The 23,895-nt window shown below is 42.8% G+C and overlaps 1 protein-coding gene across 1 annotated transcript; it reads right to left on the bottom strand.

Annotated features, from left to right (window-relative positions):
* Window positions 1-22,262, bottom strand: F2R (coagulation factor II thrombin receptor). The gene is made up of 2 exons (XM_004466548.4): window positions 21,630-22,262; window positions 1-3,298 (listed from the first exon to the last, which is right to left on the bottom strand). The coding sequence occupies exons 1-2, from the start codon at window positions 21,718-21,720 to the stop codon at window positions 2,103-2,105; spliced, it is 1,287 nt and encodes a 428-aa protein (XP_004466605.1). The 5' UTR covers window positions 21,721-22,262; the 3' UTR covers window positions 1-2,102.
* Between the last annotated feature and the right edge of the window lie 1,633 nt (window positions 22,263-23,895).

Genomic DNA, 23,895 nt, shown 5'->3' with positions numbered 1-23,895 from the left:
TACAAAGCACACTTTCAAGTTTATTAATATAGGTTACATAAAATTTAAAGAGAGAAAGCATGAAAACAGTGACATTTAAAAAGTACAGACTTATAGTACAATGAGTCATATTAAGTCAGAGGTAATTTAACATAAACCGACAGAATAAGCAATGTCAGTAAATCCTCACTGATTTAAAATGAATATAGTAATTAAATTAATATATCAGTGCTAGTTTCTACTGACATTAGTTATATTACTTTTATGTAAATCACTCTATGGTATTTGGAAATAGTTTGCTCTTTTAAATAAGTAAACATTTGCCTTGCAACTTTCCATTTTTTTCTTTGTTTTGTTTAAAATGACATTTTTTCATATATAGAAAAATACATTTCAACCTAATTTTACAAGTATTTGTGAAATTAGTGACAATTTTCTGTCCTTGACACTCAAGGGGCTAAACATGTTTTCATAAGTCATCTCATTAACTTTTGAGAAAAAATAGTAGAAACATAGAAAAATTTTGCCTGATTTCAAAGTCAATTCCATTTTCTCCTGTTATTTCTAACCAGACTGACATAATTGATTCTTAAAAAAAAAAACCAAACTGATTAATTTATTAAACAAAATATTTATAAAGTATCCAATTTATGTTGATTGAAGGAATTATTTTAAAAAATACACTTCCTGTATTACATTATGTTTTCATCTCAACAGGAAGAATTAACCCAAACTGGTCAGTTTTTTAACTGACAGGCCTTGCTCCTATGAAACATGCTTGGTGACACTGGTTAAGAACACTTATGACAACACTTATTATTCATATATCACTTATTATCATGTATCTTTTGAAAACTAGCTCTATGTTATACTGTTGGTTTTTTTAAATTAGAGAAGTGTGTTTACAGATCATGCATAAAATACAGGATTCCCATAGATAATGTGGTTTTCTTGATGGTATGTGTTAAATCTTACTCAACTCTATATCCCCAGCACGAGAGTGCCCACAGAATTGAGTAGGTGTTCATGTTTGCTCCTGTTTCTAAATGAGAACCAGCCTTGCAGGATAATTACTGAAGTGAACCCTCCTTCTTAAAATTTGCCACTTCCTAGGGTATCACATTCATTTATATTTGCCACTTCCTTTTATATTTGCCACTTCCTAGGGTATCACATTCATTTTTGCCAGTTTCTGAGAAGCGTTATGAGTTTCCAGCCATTCCTGGGGAAATGTTCAGAGGATGGAATGAATGTGGGGGCCCTGATATCCCTGCTCTCTGGGATGCTCAGCTGCAACTGCCAGCATCCTAGGCTGGAGGGTTCTGGCCAACCTGCATCTGAAATGACCCTGTCACATGTCACTGCTTGGTGTCCTCCATCAGAGTTAGCCATGTGAACAAGTGCAGATCCTGGGGGTGGGTTCCTTTGGTGGTCGACCAAATGTCACTAGCTGGACTTATGCTCATTCTTGGTTTACATACAAAGGGTTTAAACCCTTAAAATTGCTATCCATGTCAAAAGGGGGGTGTTTCCATTTGTTTTATAATTTTAAGAATTCAAACTTTCATATGTTCAGAATGAAAAACACTAGAACTCTTTCTACACATAGATAGTACTAAGGCTTATCCATTAATAACTTAAACATTGCTGTCAAACAATTTCAAAATGCAGTTTTTTTGCAAATGTTGTATATACCTAAACTACAAAACTGGCACTACTGATGGGCATCTTCAGCTGTTCAGCATTAAACTCTACTAACCTAGACTGTGCATATTAAATCAGAGGTTATTTTCACAATTTCTGGGATAAAAGGACTTTTCAAAATGCTTATTCATAATGCACTGCAAATAATATACATTTATATATAATAAATCACCTAACTATATAAAAAATAGCTATTCCTGTATCCTTGGCAATACTCCCTCTGAATATCACTGTCTTCCATTTCTGTTATCTTTTCCTGTAATTATATATATGCTCTATGTCTCACCTAAGAAAGAAGCACACAAGTCATACATTTGTTGTTTAAGGTGGTGAAGTAAATACTTTGACAAGGTTTAACAGAAACCTCAGGTTATTTACTTTTTTAGCCTTTCTTTTTAACCTGACAACAGTCCACTTTTCTACGTTAACAGCTTTTTGTAAATGCTATTATTTAAGTTACTAGAGCAGGTATCCATTTTACTTGCCATCAGCTGACCACTGCTGTTGTAACTGCAGGGATCAGAACTTTCTTTGCAGCATAAGACACTGTAGAGGTACCTCTGGCACTCAGAGGAAGCATAATAATAAACCAAGGGGTCAATGCAACAGCTTATGCTGCTGACACAAACACAGAGGAGGTAGGCAAAGTAGGCAGCCTCTGTGCTGGAATTACGAGAAAGGAATGAGTAATGCATAATCAAAAGAACATTTGTGGGTCCAAAGCAAATGACAAAAATGCAGAAAACAGCAGCTGATAAGAAGAGAGCCCGAGACTTCTTGTTCCGGTTGGCAACTTTGGAGGAACTAAGACATCTTATGATACACACATAACAGACCGTGGAAATAACCAGTGGCACAAAAAAGAAGACAGCAGAGAAGGCTGAGAAGTAATGTGCATAATAGCCTTCGAGCAGGGTCTCATTAAGCACATCGTGACAGGTGGTTATGTTGAGTTCTGGGACCCAGATGGTTTGCTCTTTGAGGAGAAGAGGTACCACCCCCACAATGGCCACTGCCCAAATGGCCAGACAAATGAAGGAAGCCCTGCCCAGAGTGCGCCAGGACAGGGACTGGATGGGATACACCACAGCCAGAAACCGGTCAATGCTTATGACTGTCATGAGCATGATGGAGGCGTACATGTTACAGTAAAATGCTGCCGTGATGAAGCGACACATTTCAGATCCAAATTTCCAATCACTTCCGGAAAAGTAATAGCTGATTTTAAAGGGGAGCCCGGTCACAAACAGCACATCTGCCATGGCCAGATGTAACATGTACACCACAGCTGGCTTCTTGATCTTCATTTTCAAGAGGAACACGATGATGGCCATGATGTTTAGAGGAAGGCTTACTATAAATACTCCTGTATAAACAGAGGGGATGAAGACAGTCAACCAACGGCTTGTTAGATATCCAGAGGCATCTCTTGAGATGAAACCAGGTGATTGTTTTTGAAGATGATTGGTTTGATTAGTGGAGGTTAATCTGTCTTCAGGTAACCAGCTTTCGTTTTTTTCCTCGGACTCCCCACTCGGAATTGGTTCAAATTCGTCAACGGAATTCCTGAGTAAAAATGACCGGGGTCCCACGGTAGCATTTTCTGCTTGTGATTCTGAAAAATAAAATTTTAAAAATGAATGATTTGAGAAGGCAAGAGACATGCAGAAAGTACATTTTTCTTTTCTTTTTTTTTTATTAGGAGAGTGGGTGGTAAAGAGCATGTGCTGTGCAAATGGATTACAGATTTTATCAGAGAATGAGCCAACCCAAAATATTGAACAATGTTTTGTTTTGACACAAGCAACTTTTTAAAAAGATTTTATTTATTTCCTCCCTCCCCCTCCCCCACCCTGCTGTTTTTGCTGTGTCCATTTGCTGTGTGACTTTCTGTATCTATTTCTCTTTTTGTCTTCTCTTCTCATTTTTTCTCCTCTAGGATTCACCAGGATTCAATTCTGGAGACCACTGATGTGGAGAGAGGTTCCCTGTCAACTGAGCTACCTCAGTTCCTGGTTTCTGCTGCACTTCACCTTGACTCTCCCCTTGTCTCTCTTCTGATATGTCATCATCTTGCTGTGTGACTCACTTATGCGGGCACTGCTCACACCCAGACACTCATGTGGGCAGTGGCTTGCCGTGCAGGCACACTTTCTCTTCTTTTTCACCAGGAGGCGCCAGGGATTGAACCTGGGTCCTCCCATATGGTAGGCAGAAGGCACATCTGCTTCCCAGCCACAACTTTAAAACTCTGCTCCTCACAGTGAGTTTACCCTGCAGATGTCAGGAAAGGCTGAGTACCTGACAAGAAGAAAAAAAAGGAATAATTTCTTTTTAGACAAGCTACCATTGATATAAACAAATTACTCCCAGCTTATCTGGGAAATAGTTGTCCAAATGACTTCTCTTGCTGCCATTTTCCTTCATGTGCCTGTTATTTCTGTTAGTCTGCAACCATCCTGTGAAACCCGTCTCTCCTAATGGAAAAGTACACATAGAGTTGAGAGAACTTCTTAAAGGTTATGAAGCTGGAGGCAAATTCAGATTAAGAGCCAGGACTCCCAGTTCCATGGCTGTTATCCAATTGTCATGGGACAGTAATTCTTCTCTACTATCTTCAGGTATTCTTTCTACTGGGATACACAGTAGAATATTCCAAATCTCTTGCTATATGTGGGTCCTTACCATCTACCACTTCAGCATTATCCTGTCTCCTTCCTCGGAAGTTCAGTGGAACAGATGTTCTGGGTCACTCGTGCCAGGCTGATGGTATTCTTTAGCTCATTCTAGAATACCACATACATCAAGGCAGATGCCAGTCCAGCCTGGTTCTTTTGAGTATCAATCTGATGCCAAAAGAAAGGTTCAGTTTCAAATTTCTTCCTTTAATCACTCTCTTCCACCAAAAAGATCCATTTGAAATGTTCATCAAAGAAGAACAACACTTGGCAGCTGGAATTCAACCAGCTTTTCCTTCCAAGAAGCTCAGGTAAAATCCTGCCATTGAGAAGACATGGACAAGCAGCCTTTCTGTTAGGCCTTAGGAAACTGAGGATGGAGGAGAGAAACCAGAGTCAAAAACGAATGAGGTCTCTATAACTAGAAGTGTTCACAACAAAGAACGGACAGCTGGGAGCATCACAAGTGAAACAGGACAAATAGTCACTTTGTAAACTATGAAAAATACAAGGTAAGAAATTATTATCCTTCCCCTCACTTTCATGTTGCTTTTAGACTCAGTCGTTTTAGAAGCTATGTCTGAGAATTTTAAAATAGGCAGGAAAGTAGACAAATGCACTATGTTTTCAAACTTTTGGTGTTGTTTTCAACCATGGAACCCTTTCTGCGAACAAAAACTTACACAGAGAGGCATAATCCGATAAAGGAGATAGTTTTGCTTCTGGTATGGCTTTGTGAGGTCCTACAATACCAACCAACCATAAATAAAAACTACAAACTCTTCACTAAAAACAAACACACACATATACGCACACACAAGTGTAACAACCCCACAAAAAAACCTGACGGCACCGAGGCTCACGGGGTGAGGTGGGGATGGGGAGGGGAGATGATTCTCTGAAGAAGGGATGGCACCTAGGTTAGTTTCCTGTTTTCAGTAGCTTTTCGCCTGAGAGAAAGCCAAAGCTGGTGCTACACAGGCTGACTAAAACTCAGAAAATCCAGTGTTTCTTGACCAGAGGACAGAATTCAGGGTAACCAAATCACTGAAAAATGAGGAGTGAATCCTGGAAAGGACAGAGGCAGACAGGGAGAGTACCAAATTCCAATGTAGGGAAACAGACTTGGCCCAGGGGTTAGGGCGTCTGTCTACCACATGGGAGGTCCACGGTTCAAACCCCGGGCCTCCTTGACCCGTGTGGAGCTGGCCCATGCGCAGTGCTGATGCGCACAAGGAGTGCCGCCCCACGTGCAAGGAGTGCGCCCCCATAAGGAGAGCCACCCAGCGCGAAAATAAAGTGCAGCCTGCCCAGGAATGGCGCCGCCCACATTTCCCGTGCCGCTGATGACAACAGAAGCGGACAAAGAAACAAGACGCAGCAAATAGACACCGAGAATAGACAACCAGGGGAGGGGGGGAATTAAATAAATAAATAAATCTTTAAAAAAAAAATTCCAATGTAAATTCGGACGTAGACTTGACCTAGACTTTGGTGGACAGCTTGAACACTGAATGTATGGGGAAAAACTGTTCTGTTTACCTCCAAATCTCCAGCGCAATTTCCTGCATGTGGCAGGTGCGCCATAAATTAGCTCTGAAAGATTTGCCTTCTAATATTGGCTCTGCCAGGAGTCACTTAACCTCCCTAAACTCAGTCTCAGAATCATTAAAATGGCATTCAAAGAATACCTCTTCGGCCTACAGAATCTGGCAGCTGGGAGTATCCCAAGTGAAATAGAACAAATAGTCACTTAATAAACTATGAAAATTAATACAAGATACGAAGTTATTATTGTTGCCCTCCCACTTTCATGTTGCTTTTAGACTCAGTCATTTGTCCATTCACAATTATTTTAAATTAAATGGAATCTAGGCTCTTCTTCCCTTCTATTTTTTAATATAAATAAATCTATTAATATAAATTTTCAGCATAAAAGGGCAGGAACAGGTTGTAAAGTATATAGCCTTGGTGTTCAGAGGTGTAAATCAAATTTCAAGTTCACACCCCTTTCTGGAAGCATTCCTTTGTTCCCTCTGTCATGCATCTAACTTGCTGTGTTCACCTTGACCCAGTCATCCGGAGGCCTGGCACTGGTACCGACAGCTGGGATATGAGGCTACTCAAGGCTATAAACAATGCATGCGAGCTGAAGGAAAAGAATGAATAGATTCCAGTACTTTAATTTCACAGTGACATATGTCCTTAAAATGTCAATCTAGGGAAACCTGGTCATATTAAGGGATTTTGTCACACATGTCACATATATATATGAAACAAGACATTACCTAGAGTAGTGGTACTATTTGAAAACTTAGACACTATCATTAGTTTCTTAGATACTATTGTTAAGTGTTGAAATAAAACTTATTAGGCACTACTGTTTAGCACTTTGACAATAACGATTAAAAAAAATCTTCCTTGATTAGGTTTTCTCCAGTAGTCCTGTGTTTGTAACAGAAACATGATACCCATGGAAACATGACATTTTGATAGGCTGGATCCCGGGAATAATGCATAATCCCTTGATTAAATAACACTGCCCAAGGTGTTACTTTTTCTTGCCACGATAGTGGCAAGAAAGTCTGTTTTTTGTGAAATTAAAGGAAGTCAGAAAAATGTATTTTTAAAAAGTATACAGCATCATTAAAGAAAGAGCAAAACCAATGCAAGGTGACTAGATATATCCAACTAGCTCGAGCCCCTTAGGCTGCAATTCGAGTTTGAGTATCTTTCTTTTCCTTTGTCGGAGCACAGTGCACAGGTCAAGAAGAAATGGCCTGTCAGCCTGCCAAAAGCTCTCATGACTCATCTGTGTTTTGTTGTCAAGCTGTAGTTTCACCGAAAAACTAGCTCAGGACCTAAAATCAGTTCTCATAATTCTTGCTACAGTTCACTTACCTTGTTTTCCTAAATGGTTCTACAGTCATTTTGTTATTAAGTATAGTGTATTACTAAATTTAACTTAAATACAGATTCTCTAACTGGGGATGTTAAAAATTAGTGAGTGAGACAACACTTTTTCTGATTTTCATGAGACCTGGCCTGGAAGCAGAGGGGTGATGAGATGATTTCTCCAGGTCCCATTCGATCGTGGATTTGTGACGCGCCAGCTTCCCACGACAAGCCAGCTTCCCATGACAAGCCAGCCTCAGGTCTGACTCAGGGATCTGCGCTACGGGGTTCATGCTTTTCTGGAATGAACAAAGCAGAAGTCCCAGGACCGTGCTCACAATCCCACACAGAGCAGGATAGTTTTGAACTTCTCCGTAAGTGAAAAAACACCACAGGCATTTGAACTTCTCCGTAAGTGAAAAAACACCACAGGCAAAAGAGAAAAAAAAAAGAAAAAGATGGGAAAACAATAGAAAAGTTACTAACTGTCAAGTGGAAAACAGTAGCATTATTGGAGTGTTCTACTCTCTCCAATTCAAATGCACACCATTTTCCAATGGAAAGAACCAGAGTTCCTCAAAGAAATGCCCGGTCCCAGATCTGGGACAGGTAATGCACAAGCTGGAGCTTGGAACATCTTTAATGAAAATCAGGTCAGGTCAAAAAGGCTCAATGTTTCAAACTAAAGGGGTTCTCGCTGGGCAAAGATGTGACAATTTGATAATCAAAGAATAATAACTGCAATGAATGGAAACATTTCATATATGTTAAAATCCATGAGTTCAAAATGAGATGCGAAGGAAAATAAAGCATTATGGTCACGTTTGGTGGAAATTAGGGCATTCATTCTGAAAACTGTTAAATAAAGGCAAGATTCAAGCATTTACTGTTTTTCTTTCCTATGAAACTTCAGGGAAACCAAGTAGTCAATGAGGTAAAGCTGTACTCTATAAATGAGGTAAAGCTGTTCTCTGTAAAATAATTCTAGTTAGTGAACGAGGAAACAATGATAGATCAAGCTGCCAACACCTGAATCTACTGTGTAATCAAGGCAGACAAGCTTGATTGTGTGGTAATAGGAAGTACACTGCCACCTCTTTCAACGAACTGAACCTGCATCTATCTTATCAAGCCTCTAGATCAGGGGTTCTTAACCACTGGTACAGGGGGTCTGTGCGTTTGAATTGAAAAGAAATCAACTTATTATCTTTATTTTCTCTGCCCTTTAACTCAAATCTATCATTTACTTCACTTATGAATGTATGCAATAAATAAATAACAGTAGTATTCAGTGCACTTGACTGGCAAAGGGGTCCATGGAACAAAAAAGGTTAAGATGCCCTGCTCTAGATGTTCTCACCACACTGGAGAAAACGAAGAGGACAGACAGGGATGCTGAACAGCCCTGTGAGATGCAGTCAGTCACAGCCAGTAGGTAGGAAAGTCTGTAAGCAAATGGCTCCGTTTCTTTGACAAACAACAATAATAAAAAGCATGACAAGGAAATGGTTACACATTAAAAGAGATTTAAGAGACATATCAGCCAAATGTTGTGGTGGACCTTGTCTGGCCCTGATTTGAACAAAACTCTTAAAAGGTATTCATGAGGCAATCAGGGAAACCTGAACACTGACTATTAGCTGACATTTAGGAATTGTTAAAAAGTTTTTAGGAGTTATGATGGTATTGTGGTTATGTGAAAAGAAGAGTTCTTAGCTCCAATGCTATATACCGACATTTTGTAAAAAATTAATTTATTTCTCTCTCCTTTCCTCGCCCCCCCCCGCCCCCGTTGTCTGTTCTCTGTGTCTATTTGCTGCGTCTTCTTTGTTCACTTCCCTGTTGTTGTCAGCTGCACGGGAATCTGTGTTTCTTTTTGTTGAGTCATCTTGTTGTGTCAGCTCTCCGTGTGTGTGGCACCATTCCTGGGCAGGCTGCACTTTCTTTCGCGCTGGGCAGCTCTCCTTACGGGGTGCACTCCTTGTGTGTGGCGCTCCCCTACGCGGGGGACACCCCCGCGTGGCAGGGCACTCCTTGCACGCAACAGCACTGCGTGTGGGCCAGCTCCACACGGGTCACGGAGGCCCGGGGTTTGAACCGCGGACCTCCCATGTGGTAGACGGACGCCCTAACCACTGGGCCAAGTCCGCCACCTATACCGACATTTTTATGGATAAAATGATATGATGTCTGGGATTTGCTTTAAAATTATCTAGCTGGGGGATGGGGAAGGTAGAGCATAGATAAAACAAGATTGGTCAGATGTTAATGTTGAAGCTGGAGGATGAGTCTGGGGATAATTATACTGCTATTCATTTTTTGTATACATTTGAAAATTTCCATAATGAAAAGTAAAAAGAAGAAAAGAAGCAAAATAAACATTTTATGCATATTTACTCACCACTAGAAACTAAGGGCAAGCGCTTTTGTTTTTGTTTTCTCTTAGTTGTGGAAGAAGAAGAATTCTTCAATGTTTGCCTGAGCATAGTTTTGTATTTAGGTAGCTCATTTGATACTAACACCTTAAAGTTTTCTCTGGAATAGGGAGGAGTTGATACATGAAAAAACCAAATTTGAGCATTATTATTTGCCACCTACTTCTTTTACCTTATCTCATTTAACCTGAACATTTTTCTTAGATAAACCTTATAACCCCCAATTTCTAAATGACAACCTAGAGGCAGGGAGTGGCTAACTAATCTGAAGTCTTTCAAGTAGTAAGCAAAGGAGCCAGGATTAAACCCATATCTGGTCAGCTCTAAAGCTTATACCTTGAGAACTACCCTGTCTCTTTAAAAACTTGTGATTCACAATCTTCGAAATGAGTTCCATTTTTCCCTGTTTGCATTTCACAAAACAAATGAATCTGCCCATCCGTTTAGCTATAGCAGCTATTATATCGGAAGGTGAATATATACTTAAGGAGACAACGCCCCCAGCTGTCATTTGGGAATTCTGAAGTTCTGCTGACCTTGGCTTCATACAAATACACACCAATGACCTAGACCTTTACGACAGGCAAAAATAAAAGAGAAAAAAGAAATTCTAAAACACTGTTTTAGACAGAGAAGAAACAAGGGCAGTAATCTCTGCTGCCGAAACACCAAAAGGTAGAAGGAGGTAAATGCTGACTGCCGGGTCAGGAGGAGGCTGCCAGTAGGAAAGGGGGCCTCGGCCCCACCCACACCTAGGAGCAGAGACTCTGCGAGAAGCCTAGGAAAGCAAAGAGCCGAGAAAACTGGAGGAAGGGAAGTTATAAGGAAGTGCAAAGACAATCAGAAAACGTAAATGCAGGCATACCCAAAGCCAGAGGGGGCACAAAGGGAGCCTAATGGAAGTGTGCCGGCCCTCACCTAGAGCCTCCCTGGAGGCATAGCCTGATGTGGGGTTAGGCATGCTAGCAGGCCTCCCTGGGAACTACTGTTTCTCCCACTTTCTCCATTCCTCCAGGATTATTCTCCACCAAAAGTTACAGTTCCTATGCCCCATGTCCTTGGAACATTCCTCTTTACAAGATGACAGCAAGCTAACACGGAAACCAAATTCACACCCACTTCAATCAATATGGTAGAGTAAGAAGCTTCAGGGGTCTGCATCCCCAAAAAGCTATGAAAAATGGGCAAAACCTGGCAAGAAACTTCTTTCTCAAATCTCCATAAGAGTTAAAAAGGATTTCAGTAATAAGGTGAGCACCAAGTCAAAAAAATTTTTTTTAAAAGGCCACTTGAAAGCAGCAGGATTCTCTTGGCGCCATGGATGGCCTCTTCCTCATCCCCTTATCAGCTCAGGGCAGAGGTGGCCTGTGCTGCCGGTGTGGCTCCTTGGTCCAGTTTCAGAGGAGCAGAGTAAGCCTTGTGTACACACTGGGGGCATGTATTTCTGGTCCAATCTATGTGGTGGCCTGAGGGACTCACGAACCACAGCTTGTCCTGCGTGTAGAAGGCAGCTCACGGAGCTTTCCTGTAAAACACTGTGGGAGGATAGCCAAGTGGCTTCCTGGGGCCAAGGATTGCTGGCTGATACAGTGCAGTGCCAGGGTCCAGGAAGAAACTGCTTCCTAAGGAAGAGGGGATATTTGTATCTGTGGAAGCAGGGGAATTCCTAAGGTCATACAGGCATGCCCAACATAAGATACATGCACAGAAAGAACCCAGGAGGCCCTTTCACTTTGGCCTGGAGCTGTACTCTAAACTTAGTGTATGGATAAACTCTGCAGGAGAGCACCTGCACAGGTTGTAGCAGTTTGTTATAGTTATGAATTCCAAAAATAGATATTGGATTATGTTTATAATCTGGTCTGTACCTGGGCATGGTTAAGTTATGATTAGGGCTTTGTTTGGGCCACGCCATTAGGGAATTGAGTCCCCACCCCTTGGCTGGTGGGGACTCACAGATAAAAGGCATGGCAAAGGACAGAGTTGGGGGCTTTTACTGTTGGGGTTTTGATGTTGGAGTTTGATGCTGAAGCCTTAAACTGGAGCCCTGGGTAGAGACAGAGTCATTCACTCGATAGTCTACAGCTGAACTTGTGGAGAGAGGCAAAGCCTAGAGAGCCTCATAGTCTACAGTCGACCTTGTGGAGAAAACAGAGACGCTGAGCCCAGAGGAACCCAGGAAGCCTGAACCCTGGCAGATGTCGGCAGCCATCTTGCGCCAATATGTGGAAACAGACGTTGGTGAGGAAGTAACCTATGCTTTATGGCCTAGTATCGGTAAGCTCCTACCCCAAATAAATACCCTTTATAAAAGCCAACAGGCTTCTGGTATTTTGCCTCAGCACCCCTTTGATACACAGGTCAATCTGCAAAGACTGTGAAAAGTATCTATTTTCTCCTTTTCTTTTTCTTCCTTTCTTTTCTCTCCTGTCATTTAAGGAAAGCTCTGTCATAACAAGCTGGAGACAAGCTTAAGGAACTGACACCTCAGAGTCTAAATTCCAGCAATAACACAAAGTATCAAAGTGTCCAGGTTTCAACAAAAATTACAAAACATATGAAGAAACAGGAAGTGATGGCCCAGGAAGCAGAGAGTGAAAGCATTAGAAAACATCAGTGAGGAAGATACAACCTGGGACATTCCAGAAAAAGATTAAAAAAAAAAAATCCTAAATATGCTCAAAGAGCTAAAGGGAAACATGCACGAAGTAGTAAAAGAAATGAGGAAAAAAAAGAGATTAATACAAAGAGAATATCAACAGAGAGATAAAAATTGTTAAAAGGAACCAAACTAGGGCTGAAGACCACAGTAACAGAAATTAAGAGTTCCCAAAGTGGGGCATGCCTCTATGGAACATGAATGTGTTCATGTTGTCATAGGATATTACCTCAGTGAGTGGAGACCCACATAATAACCAACAAATATTAAACTCCCATCCTGAGGAATCCTGCTACATTCTCAAACAGAGTGGGAAGAATCTCTAGAACACATAGACAGTGCCTAATAAAAAGAAAACAGACCAATATCCCAAGCCTATATTAACGCTTGTACTTATGAACCTTATTCTTGTAAAATTTAAACCTAGCCTAATAATACCTATTGCCTAAGAGTTACCTCCTGAAAACCTCCTTGTTATTCAAATGTGGCCTCTCTCTAAGCCAAATTCAACAAATAAATCCATTACCTGCCCCCCCCCTCCCGCCCCCCACATGGGATTTGAATCCAGGGATGAGCCTCCCTGGCGTAGAGGGATTAATACAAACCATCAATCAATGATGCATTTGGAAAAAGATCTTGACCAAAAGGGGGAGATATTAACCACAAAGGAGTTTTTATGGCTAAGAGATTTCAAGGTGAGTTGGGAGGGCCGTTCAGAGGTTATGCTTGTGCATGTCCTGGGCAGATCTCACTAACTGCCACAGTAAACAAAAGGGAAACAGGGGTGTTCCTGAGGGCTCAAGGACATCTGGACATTCTAGGCAAGGCACACGACCCCACTAAATCAGCACCCTGTTGGTGGGTCTTACTTTGGAATATATGATAATCTATTTCCTAAATGTCATAGAGTTAGACTCATTTATACATGCCATACACACGATTCTTCTACCCCTTTTATTTGAACCTACAATTATCACTATACCCATTAAATATATGCCCCAGAGACTTAAATCTTTGGTTTGTTCATATGCCAGTTGAACCCTGAAATGCCAGCAGAGTTGTGGCCAACATTTACCCTCCAGTTCATTGTACTCGCCCAAGGCAACTAACAAAAAGATGATGAAAAACCCCATTCCAAAAAACAAAGAGTATCTACAACTGCAAGCAAAACAGATCCTTCCATCTGCCCCATAAAATCTAACCCCCTTCTCAATCTGAAGCAGAGTGGACATCATCACTCCCAAATCCTCAAGATTGAGGAAAGAACAAACACAAAGGGTGAATGCAACCATGGACCAAAGAAGACTTATTATTGTCATAATGGAAGAGCTTATAACATTGATATAAAGATAGTGGTTACCAGAAGTAATATGAGGAGGGGAAGGAATAAACAGGTGGAACACAGGGCACTGGAATTGTTCTGCATGGGACTGCAATGATGGATACAGGCCATTATACATTTGGTCAAAATCTATAAAACTGTACAAAGTATAAACTGTAATGTAAACTATAGTCCCTGGTTGGTAGCAAAGCTTCAATATTTGTTCAAGTGTAACAAATGTACCACAATGATATAAGATGTTATTAATGGGGGAATATGTGGGAGGGGGAGTTTATTAGTCACTCTAAGGGTGCTGATGCAAAATACCAGAAATCTGTTGGCTTTTACAAAGAGTATTTATTTGGGTTAGAAGGTTAGTTACCAGACCATAAAGCGTAAGTTACTTCCCTTACCAAAGTCTTTTGCCATGTGTTGGAGCAAGATGGCTGCTGACGTCTGCCAGGGTTAAGGCTTCCTGGGTTCCTCTCTTCCCAGGGTCCACTTCTGTCTGGGCTCAGCTCCTCTGTTTTCTCCACAAGGTCAGCTCCACAAGGTCAAAGTAGACTTTGAGGCTCTCTAGGCTTTGCCTCTCTCCACAAATTCAACTATACACTATCAGGTAAACAGCTCTGTCTCTCCCCCAGGACTTCTGCCATGTCTAAGGAGCTGTTTCTATTCCTCTGTGTTCTTTACCTGTGTGTTCACTTCCTGGGCTCCAGCTCAAAAACTCCAACTATCTCTTCTGCCATGTTGTTTTCTCTGTAGTCCCTCCCCACTAAGAGGCAGGAATGCAACATCCTACTGACATGGCCCAAAGCTTGATTGTTATTTAATCAAGTAAACCTCTGAATCCAATATAATCTAATATGCCCAGAGGAAAAGACTAGTTTAAAAACATAATCCAATATTTCTTTTTGGAATTCATCAATAATATCAAACTGCTACAGGGAGAGAGTGGGGTTTATGGAAATTCCCTGTACTTTTTTTTCTCCTTGTATATGGGAAGCAGGTGTTGAAACACTAAGCTACACCTGCTTCCACCTATACTTTTGGTGTAACTTTTATGCAATCTGAAATTTCTCTATAAATAAAATTGTTATATGGAAAAAAAAGGGGAAAAGTTCCCTAGCGGGGTTGAACAATAGATTAGAGCTGATAGAAGAAAGAATCAGAGAACTTGAAGCTAAGACAATGGAAATCTTCCTGTCTGAGAAGCAGAAAGAATGAAGAAAAGGGAATGGAGCCTGAGGAAACTGTGGGGCATCATCAAGCATAGTAATACATGCTCTGTGGGAGCCCCAGAAAGAGAAAGGGGTAGGGATAATATTCAAAGAAATAAGGCTGAAACCATCCCCAATTTAATGAAAGACATGAACATATGCCTCTAAGATGCTCGATGAATTCCAGATAGGAGAAACTCCCAAAGACCCACACTGTGCCATGTTATAATCCAACTGTTGCCAAAGATAGAGACTTTGTAAACTACAAGAGAGAAGCAACATGTTACATACAGGGGACCCTCAATAAAGCTAACTGCTGATTTCTCCTCAGAAAACATGGGGGCAAGAAGGCAGTGGGAAGACATATTTAAAGTGCTGAAATCAAAGAATTGCCAACCAAGAAGTTTATGTCTGGCAAAACTGTCTTTCAAAAATGAGGGAGGGATTAAGACATGCCCAGATAAACAAAAGCAGAAGAGCTTCATCACTACTAGAGAAACCCTGCAAGAATTGCTAAAGGGAGTTCTGCAGGTTGACAGGAAAGGATACTAGACAATTGACTGAAGCCACATAAATGAATAAAGATCTTTGGCAAAAATAAGGACATGGATAAATATAAATTTCAATATTATTGCATTTTTGGTTTGTAACTCCATTTTTTTCTTCCTACATCTAAAAGGCAAATGCATAAAATGTAATGAATGATAAATCAGTGGTTTTGAACTCATATAAATATATAATTTGTGACAAGAACTACATTAAGGTGGGAAGAGAGAGGGGTATAAGAAAATGGTTTATGTATGCTATTGAAATTAAGTTGGCATCAAGCCACAGGAGAATGTTAATAGATTTAGGATGTTATATTTAAGCTCCATGGTAACCACAAAGAAAATATCAGAGAATGTACAAAGTCATAGAGACAGGAAATAGAGTACAGGTTACCAGGGATGGGGGGCAGGGGCAATGGGGAGTTCGTGCAAAATAAGTGTAGGGTTTTTGTTTGGGGTGAAGGGAAAGTTCTAATAATGGATGGAGGTGAGGGTTCTGTAACATTGTGCATGTGATTAATTCCACTGAGTGGAATGCTTGGGAGAAGCTGAGATGGGAAGATTCATGTTGTATATATGTTTCCACAATTTAAAAAAAAGAAAGTGTGAGAGACACTGAAGAGAAAATGATAGTTAAATGTAATACATAGGGTCTAACAATGGAGGAGAAAAGGCTCAAAACAGTTCTAGGCATAAGCAAGAAAGGGAAAAAAGGAAAATGGAAGAAACCATGAAATAGGGAAACCAACGGAAATTTCTAGTGTTGAAACTGTGAATTCCTCACTAGGGACATCACTGTGAAAAATAAACCAAGGCTGGGGTCTCTAACGACAATTCTGGAGTGTGTTTGTGAGTATCCACAGAAGAAGGGGGAGCCCAGGTACACAAAAAGCCACACATTGTACGATTCCACGTATAAAAATACCTAGCATAGTAAATCCACCGAGTAAAAAGCATATGGCTGGTTGCCAGGTAAGTGTGGGGAGTTGCAGAGAAATGGGGAGTATGTGCCTAATGGGTATGGAGTTTTATTTTGGGGTGATGAAAATGTTTTGGAACTAGACAGAGGTGGTGGTTGCTCAACGCGTTGAGTGCACTAAATACCACTGAATTGTACACTTTAAAATGGTTACTTTTATGTTAGGTGAATTTCATCTCAATTAAAATGAGCAAGTAAATAAAGTGAAGTTCCACTGAAGGAGAAGAGGGTGTTGTGTTGGAGCCTGAAAGAGAAAGCACCTGTCCAGAATAAGAGAGGGTAGTGACCCAGGTGCTGCTGAATGCCAGTCTGGGAGGGTGACAAGGTCAAAAGTCAACTGGAGGGAAGGGCCCAGGGAAGGGTGCTCCAGAGCAGCTTGGAAAAGGAGCAAATTCACAGCTGCTGAGAAACTGCAAGTTAGTATTTACAAGGAAACCAGCAGAGATGACCAGAGATATGTGCAGAAGAATATTCCTGGGAAGGGGCTGGGGACGCCTGAGAATAAGTTTCATCACATGAAGGAAGAGTGGAAAAAGCAGGAAAGCACTATTCCAATAAGTCCTGTGAAAATAAAGGCAAAGCCACTAAGGAACATTATTTTTAAGAAAAGGTATACTGGTACAGAAAATTATTTGCTGGTTTATTTAAAACTTTGACTTTCATCCTTCACAGAGCTTTCTGGTCTGCTCAGGGAGGATCGCTGTTGAGTTTTGTGTTTAGGTTTAAGATCACCATCTCTCCCAGAAGGCCAATTAATTAGCATATTCATGAGTAAGGATCTATTTATATCTCTGTAGGCCTTATCAACTGTTAGCATAGTAAACAGTAGGACACCACACTCCTTACATAAATAGTTACTAAACACCTCCAAGTGCTCAGTCCTGGGTTACCAAGCAAATGGGCTACAGATTTTGCCCTTAGGGGAGCTGTGGAATGCAGGGGGGTTGTTTCTCTACTGAGATAGGGGATGGGGTATGGGTAGGTCCCTCAATTGGGGTGGTATCATTGGAGCCTAAACTAGCATCTTATTGGGCATCAATATCACACACTAAACTCATGTCTCCTTCATATGAAGATGTTAAGACAGGTCTGCCTTACCCAATAGGGAAGGATTTAAAATTCTATTTTAATTAAAGCGCATCTTCTTGGTATTGGGGAGCTTTTTTGGTCAGTTTTGTTATTTGATGATTTGTCATTTTTGCCATCTCTCCCAACTTTGCACTATATGTTGTTTTAGCTTGCTAAAGGCTGCCAATGCAAAATACCAGAAATGGCTTGGCTTTTATAATAGGAATTTATTAGGATAAAATCTAACAGTTCTGAGGCTATGAAAATGTCCAACTCAAGGTGCTGATCCTGGACTCTTGCCATGGGGCAAGGCAAAATGGCGGCAGGTCTGTGTCTTCTCCAGGCTCACTTTCTCCCAGAGCTTTCCTGATTGCAGCCATCAGACTTTCTCTCTCAGCCTCTTGGGGTTTCTCTTTCTTTAGCTGTGGGTGATCCTGGAGTCCTCTTTCACATGGCAGAGTAAAATCCACAATCAAATGCTCCCAACTGAATTCAACCCAATCCAAAGCGATCTAATCAAAAGATCGCTTACTGAATCTAAACAAAAGTCTCACATACAATAGGTTTACATACACAGGAATGTTTTTGCTTAAGAACATAAGTTTTTGGGGTCCACACAAGACTCAAACCAGATATATGCAAACTAGAAAAATAAGATACTTAAGATCTCCCTCAAACCCTTGGGAATAAGATTCAGTATGGAAGGGCAAAGCAGGACCTGGACTATATCAAGTCTCTTCCAGCAACTTTTCCTCAGAAAGTGATAAAAAAATCAACATCCTTTGGGTGTAGTCTACAAGTAGCTATGAAGCCTTTCTGCTACCTAATTGTACTGCTTTTCTCCATCATATTAGGATCACCAAACTGTCAAATACAAATGGAAGTGAGGATATCCTTTCTATGACTTTTCTGCCAACCTCCCTGACTAGAAATCCTATCTGAGAAGAAATGATGTGAGTTTGGTATAATTTGGTATGAGTTTATCTATGTGAACTACTTGTATCACTACTTTCATTACTGTTTAATTTGTTCTAAAAATTTGCGAGGGATCACCATCAAGCTTCTCCAGCTGTACTTTTTGGAACTTACCACTTCCCCCTCTTTGAAAGTCTGGATACTTGTTCATCTCTAGTCTTCTGGAAGACTTCCATTCTCCCAGATTTCTCACAAATAATCAACCACCCTCTCATGTTCACATCTGAAAAGTCAGCATCCTGGGATGGAATGTCTTCAGTCTTGCATTTGTTTTAAGTGGCTCTGACCACATCTTACCATTGTGCTTAGTGAGTCATCTAGAAATGTTTGCTAAGTCCCCCCAGTTACTGTTCTAGAGGGTATGAAGAGAACAGTGAAACAAAGATAAGCAAAACTCCCTGTCTTCATGGAGCTTTCATTCTAGCATGTGGGCACCAGCTTGCCTCTCTACCCACTGCGAAACCCAACTATGTGAAATTTGAGCTGTCCAGGTATGGTAACCTGTAACGACCCCCTTGCTACACAGCCTCCTTAACCACCTGCTATCCTCTTATCTTTACAGGGATTTTTCTCCACACGGGCCTTTCTCGATCCTTTTAAATCTCTGTTTACATAGGTACTTCTGGTTTCTCTCCAAACCACTACTTTTCAGTGTCCCCCCTCTGCTCTCTTGACAAAGGCACTGCAGCCCCCACAACTGTGCTCCTGCCCAGGGACAGGACCCAGTACTTGGAATGGCCAGAAGTCAGTCCTCAGGGACCCCTAGCCTTCATTAAATTTATAAACACCACTTCTTGCTCTTGGCACTGGCCCTCTTTGATGAAGGCAGGTCACTGCATTTAAATTGGCCCTGACAAAGGAATGCAAACTGGTTAATGAACTTACAAATTTCTCAATACATACATGGTGAGTGAACAATTGTTCTAGACTCCATGGGGGTAAATAAAAGTTTATAATCTAAGCTGGGGAGATGAGATACCCACAAAGTGACAATGCAGGAAAGGTCAAAATGAGTGGGCACAAAAAGTCCCGAGCTGCGGGAGTGCTCCAGTGGGTGGGAGGAGCCAGCCTGGGCGAGGCTTCTGAAGGCTGGGGTCTCCCAGCCCAGCTCATGGTGATCCTGGGCAAGCACCTCTGCCTCTGAGGAGTGGCAGATCAAGGTGTGTTGAATGGCGGCAGTGGGCGTGGTCTTGGGGAAGAGTACTTTTTATCACAGACATTATTTAGAACTGCTGATGCAAGATGATAATAAAAAACAGACCTATTTTTAGCTCATTTTACTGGTGATTTTAAACTCTCTAAAGGCAATGCACCACTTATTGCCCGCACGCAGGGTGCAGGTTCCAGGGTGATGGTTCCCACCCGCTCCCTCTCCCTATTTAGTATGCAACTGTTGCTGAACCTTGGTCTCAGAATTGCCAAAAGGGTGTAAGCACCCACCTTAACGAGGTTTTCAGAGAGGGTGACCTGAGATAATCTCAGTGAAAACATCTCCTGGCCCAGGGCCTGACAGGGAAGGCAATGCCTAACATATGCTCCTTTTCTCTCCTCATTCTCCCAGCTTCTTTCCCTCCCAACCAGGCCCCAAAACCCTGTGTAGATAAATTAGCTAATGTTTGTTCAGTTGTCTGTCTTGGTCTTGGTGTGTCTAGTTACACCACTGTTGTCAACCCCTTACACAAGGAAGTAAGACTCGTGGCAGGAACCAGCAGTCTTTAATTTCACTCCCTAGCGGAGGACAAATAGTTCCTGGGGAGCCATTGTGAGAAAGGGTGGCTCAAGTGGATGCAGCATTTGTATAAACCTACTGTCCATCCCCAACATCCAAAGCTCAAACAAAACTTTGTATTCTCAAGAGCATGTCCTGATATAAAATTGAGCAAGTTACGTCTGCCACCACACACAATTTCTCAGTTCTTCACATCGTCCCAAACACTGTCAAGAGTTAATGCTCATGGATAATTCACAGGCAGGCTTTTTGCTGCTAAACATTGGGCTCCTGTCTGGGTCTTTTAGTTTTTTTTCCCCAAACATCTTAAAGCAAATACGGAGAGCAGAAAATGCTATGTCATTGCTACCTCTTCATCTTGATGGGACTAAATATTTCTTTTTTAAAAAACTTTTTGGTGAGAAACAACAGAAAGCACACTTAATTTCAAGGAAAACAAGAAAGTCAGCTAGAATTTGATTCTGCACGAAAAAAAAAATAGCTAAAAGCTTATAAAATATTATGACTATTAAGAAAGTCAAAATTTCTAAGCGGTGCCTTCACAGGGTGAAAACATTTCTGCCCTTCTGAGGGAGTGGTGGTGGAAAATACATTTATTTATTTGTTAAGTAGCCAGACATTTAAAACATACACAATTAGTGGAAAATATATTGTGTGGTAAAACAAAGGAAACAACTTGGAAGAAATCAGACACTGAGTTAACAGTGGGATCCAAGAGCTCCTGAGGGAGCCCGGCTCTGGGGAGGGGCCCCCTCAACTCACTTGGAAGAAATGGCTTCTAGGTAACAAAACCTTCCAAGAACAACAGCGGCGCTATCGCACTGGGAGCCACCTCCTGCGTAAAGGCCCCTGCCAGGGGCTACTGGTACTTTTTCTACTTCACGTGACAAGGGGGTAGGCTCTTCTCTACACTTTCCTCGTCTGTAAAATGTACAATGAAAAAATTCCAACAAAACCTCAGCGGGTGCCTTACTCCACTTTATATTGCTGAGGGGGAGAAAAAAGAAACGTTTATAGGTGGAGCAACAGGAGCTCCTCTCTTAGGGGAGTCGGAGGGTTCCTGGGCGATCCAAGAAACAGGCCACACGATGACAATAAATAAAACAGGGGACCGCGGGCTCTCAGGAGAAATCCGGTCCCGTCCACTTCCATAACCGCCACCCAGTCTCAGGCAATTCGCATCCTCCAAAACCGAATCCAAAGGGGCATCTGTTGAGCCCGCGGCGGGGAGCTTAGATATCACTGGGGAAGACTCTAGATCTCACCTCAAATGCCTGTTTGGTTTCTGGAGGAAACTGAGGCAGAGGGTGCAGCCAGGAGCAGCGCTCTAGAAAAGAAGGCGCAACCTGTACCCACTGAGTCCCAAGCAAAGGTACCCGCGGAGGCCCCCAGCTGCGGGGCTGGAGGTGGGCAAGGGAGGAAAACCGGGCAGCTCTCACCTGGCTTGCGGCCCCGGGTGCGGACCGACAGCAGGGGACCGCACAGACTGAGCCCCGTCACGACCAGCAGCAGCAGCCGCCGCGGCCCCATTGTCCCGAGGCTCCGCGCGCTCTGCGCCGGCGGCGCGGCTGGCGGAGCTGGACCCGCCCCCGGCGGCCGCTCTCCCCGCTCTCCTCCTTCCTTCCTCTGGGTCCAGCAGCGGGTCTGCGCGGGTGAGCGGAGCGTCGCTGTCTGTGGGCAAGAGGAGGAGGCTCGGCGTGCCTCAGCCGAGCTGGGTCCAGAGGCGCACGACGGGGGCGGGCCCCGGCCGCGCGAGGGTGGACGGGCGCCTGCGGGCGCGGAGAGAGCGCCCGGGAGCCGAGAGTGAGCCCGGGGGCGGTCGCAGGCCTCCGCTTGCCAGTTCTTCCTCCGCCACTCAGGTCCTCTTCCGCGAGGCCCTCCTCGTTTATTCCACTGCCCGCGAGGCTCGGCGACCCGGGCAGCCCGGTCCCCGCGCTGTGCGCCGCCCTCCCCAGCAGCGAGGCTCGGGGGCCCAGTCCCCGCGGGGTCGGCGTCCGACCCCAGCAGCCCGCCCCTCCAGGAGGGGAATCCAAACGACGTTGTTTTTCCTCTAGTGACTCAGCCCGGCGGGGTCTTTGGAACAGGGCCATGCGGCCTTTTATTACCCTCCTGAATAGCAAAGAACATTTGGTCAAGGATGTGGTTAGGGGGGGCCCGGGATCCCGTGTCCCCAGGCCACCCCCCACCCGCCACTCTTTGCTCACTGCAAAGGGCCGGACCTCAAGCCGAGAACTGCGGCCCATTTTGAAAGTTTGGTATTTAGTTAAAAGTTTGAAAGTTTTTTTGTTTGTAATTTAGAGATAGTGGATTAAAAAGTATATACCGTAGAGAAAGTGTTGCCCTCTCACGAGAAGGGGCCTTTACGTTTTGGACAGAATTCTTGACATTCTTTATTAATTTCTCTGTATTTCGCGAAGTTAGGTACTGCCTATGTCTGGCACTTCTTATTTCACGGACACGTTGACTGCGAGTGGAACTAACCGTCTTTACCCCATCCTAGCTCCAACCCCCATAATAGCTCTCCACCTGAGCTGCACGTTAGAATCACCTGTGGGTCCTTTAAAAGGCGGATGACTCTTCTGTGAAATTCTCTGTGCTGGTGGCCGCAACAGGAGGAGTCTTCTGTGTAAGGGATCCCCAGAGGGCGAAGTGTCCTGAGAACTCTTAAGGGATCCCTCACACTTTCTTGGGTAAAATTATATAGGTTTGGTTGAATTCGAGTCACAGGGCAGGGCCACTCAAACCCCTAGGTAAGGGCCCTCTGGAGGATGTCCTGTGCTGAAGCCCGAAGGATCACGTGGCTTCTTGTGTCTTTTTTAAAAAGTTATTTTATTTAGCCGTCTCCCCCTCCCGTTGTTTGCACCCACTGTCTGCCTTCTGTGCCTGTTTGCCCCTTCCCGCCCCCCCCTCCTTTTTAGGAGTCACTGCGAACTGAAACAGGGAGCATTCCATGTGAGAGGGAGCACCTAACTACTTGAGCCACCTCTGCTCCCTGCTTGCTGCCTCTCTTATTTCCTCCTCGTGCTGCTTTGTTGAATCATCTCCTTACATCAGCTTGCTCTCTTGCTCATCTTCTTTAGGAGGCACTGGGAACTGAACGTGGAAACACCCCCCACCCCACCCCAAGTCATAGGTGCTGGCGCAACTGCTTGAGCCGTAGCCCCTTCCCAGAGCGCGTGTTTTAGACGGTAACAGGAATGGATTCCCCAGGCCAGGTCTGTTTTTAGGAGAGCTCACCCGCATCCCCTTCTCCTCTCCCCTCAGGACACTATTGTGCTGATGAGTTCTGCAACCTGTGGCTGATAAGCTGCAGTTGAGAGTCGCTGGTCAGGTTTCCCAGGCTCCCAGCGAAGAGTCCTGATAACTTACACCGGTGGAGAAAATATAAGCAGGGACGCCTCCTTCTTGCCTACATTTCCCCGTCATCTTCAGAACACAGCACCTGTTTAAATTACCGAATTGAATTACTCAATGAAATAACGTTATTTAAAATCTTTCCGAATTCAAGTCTCCTAGGGAAACATAAAAAAGTAGATGTGAAACAATAAAATTATGTATTTATCCACTCTCTAGTAACTATACAATTTTTCATTTTTTCTAAGACACCATTGATTTTAAGATTCTTTTTTTTTTTTTTAATTTTATTTATTTAATTTCCCCCCCTCCCCTGGTTGTCTGTTCTTGGTGTCTATTTGCTGCATTTTG

The sequence above is a fragment of the Dasypus novemcinctus genome, chromosome 2 (genome assembly GCF_030445035.2).
Source record: "Dasypus novemcinctus isolate mDasNov1 chromosome 2, mDasNov1.1.hap2, whole genome shotgun sequence".
Classification (NCBI taxonomy): Eukaryota; Metazoa; Chordata; class Mammalia; order Cingulata; family Dasypodidae; genus Dasypus; species Dasypus novemcinctus.
Note: the sequence above shows the minus strand (reverse complement) of the source record. Positions and strands in the feature narration are given on the sequence as shown.

What these genes read in the sequence shown, in the direction of transcription:
- F2R (XM_004466548.4), bottom strand. Translation starts at nt 21,720, where the DNA reads ATGGGGCCGCGGCGGCTGCTGCTGCTGGTCGTGACGGGGCTCAGTCTG. An exon ending in CACCCGGGGCCGCAAGCCAG is followed by an intron (nt 3,299 to 21,629) that starts GTGAGAGCTGCC and finishes TTTATTTTTCAG; the next exon opens with AATCACAAGCAGAAAATGCT.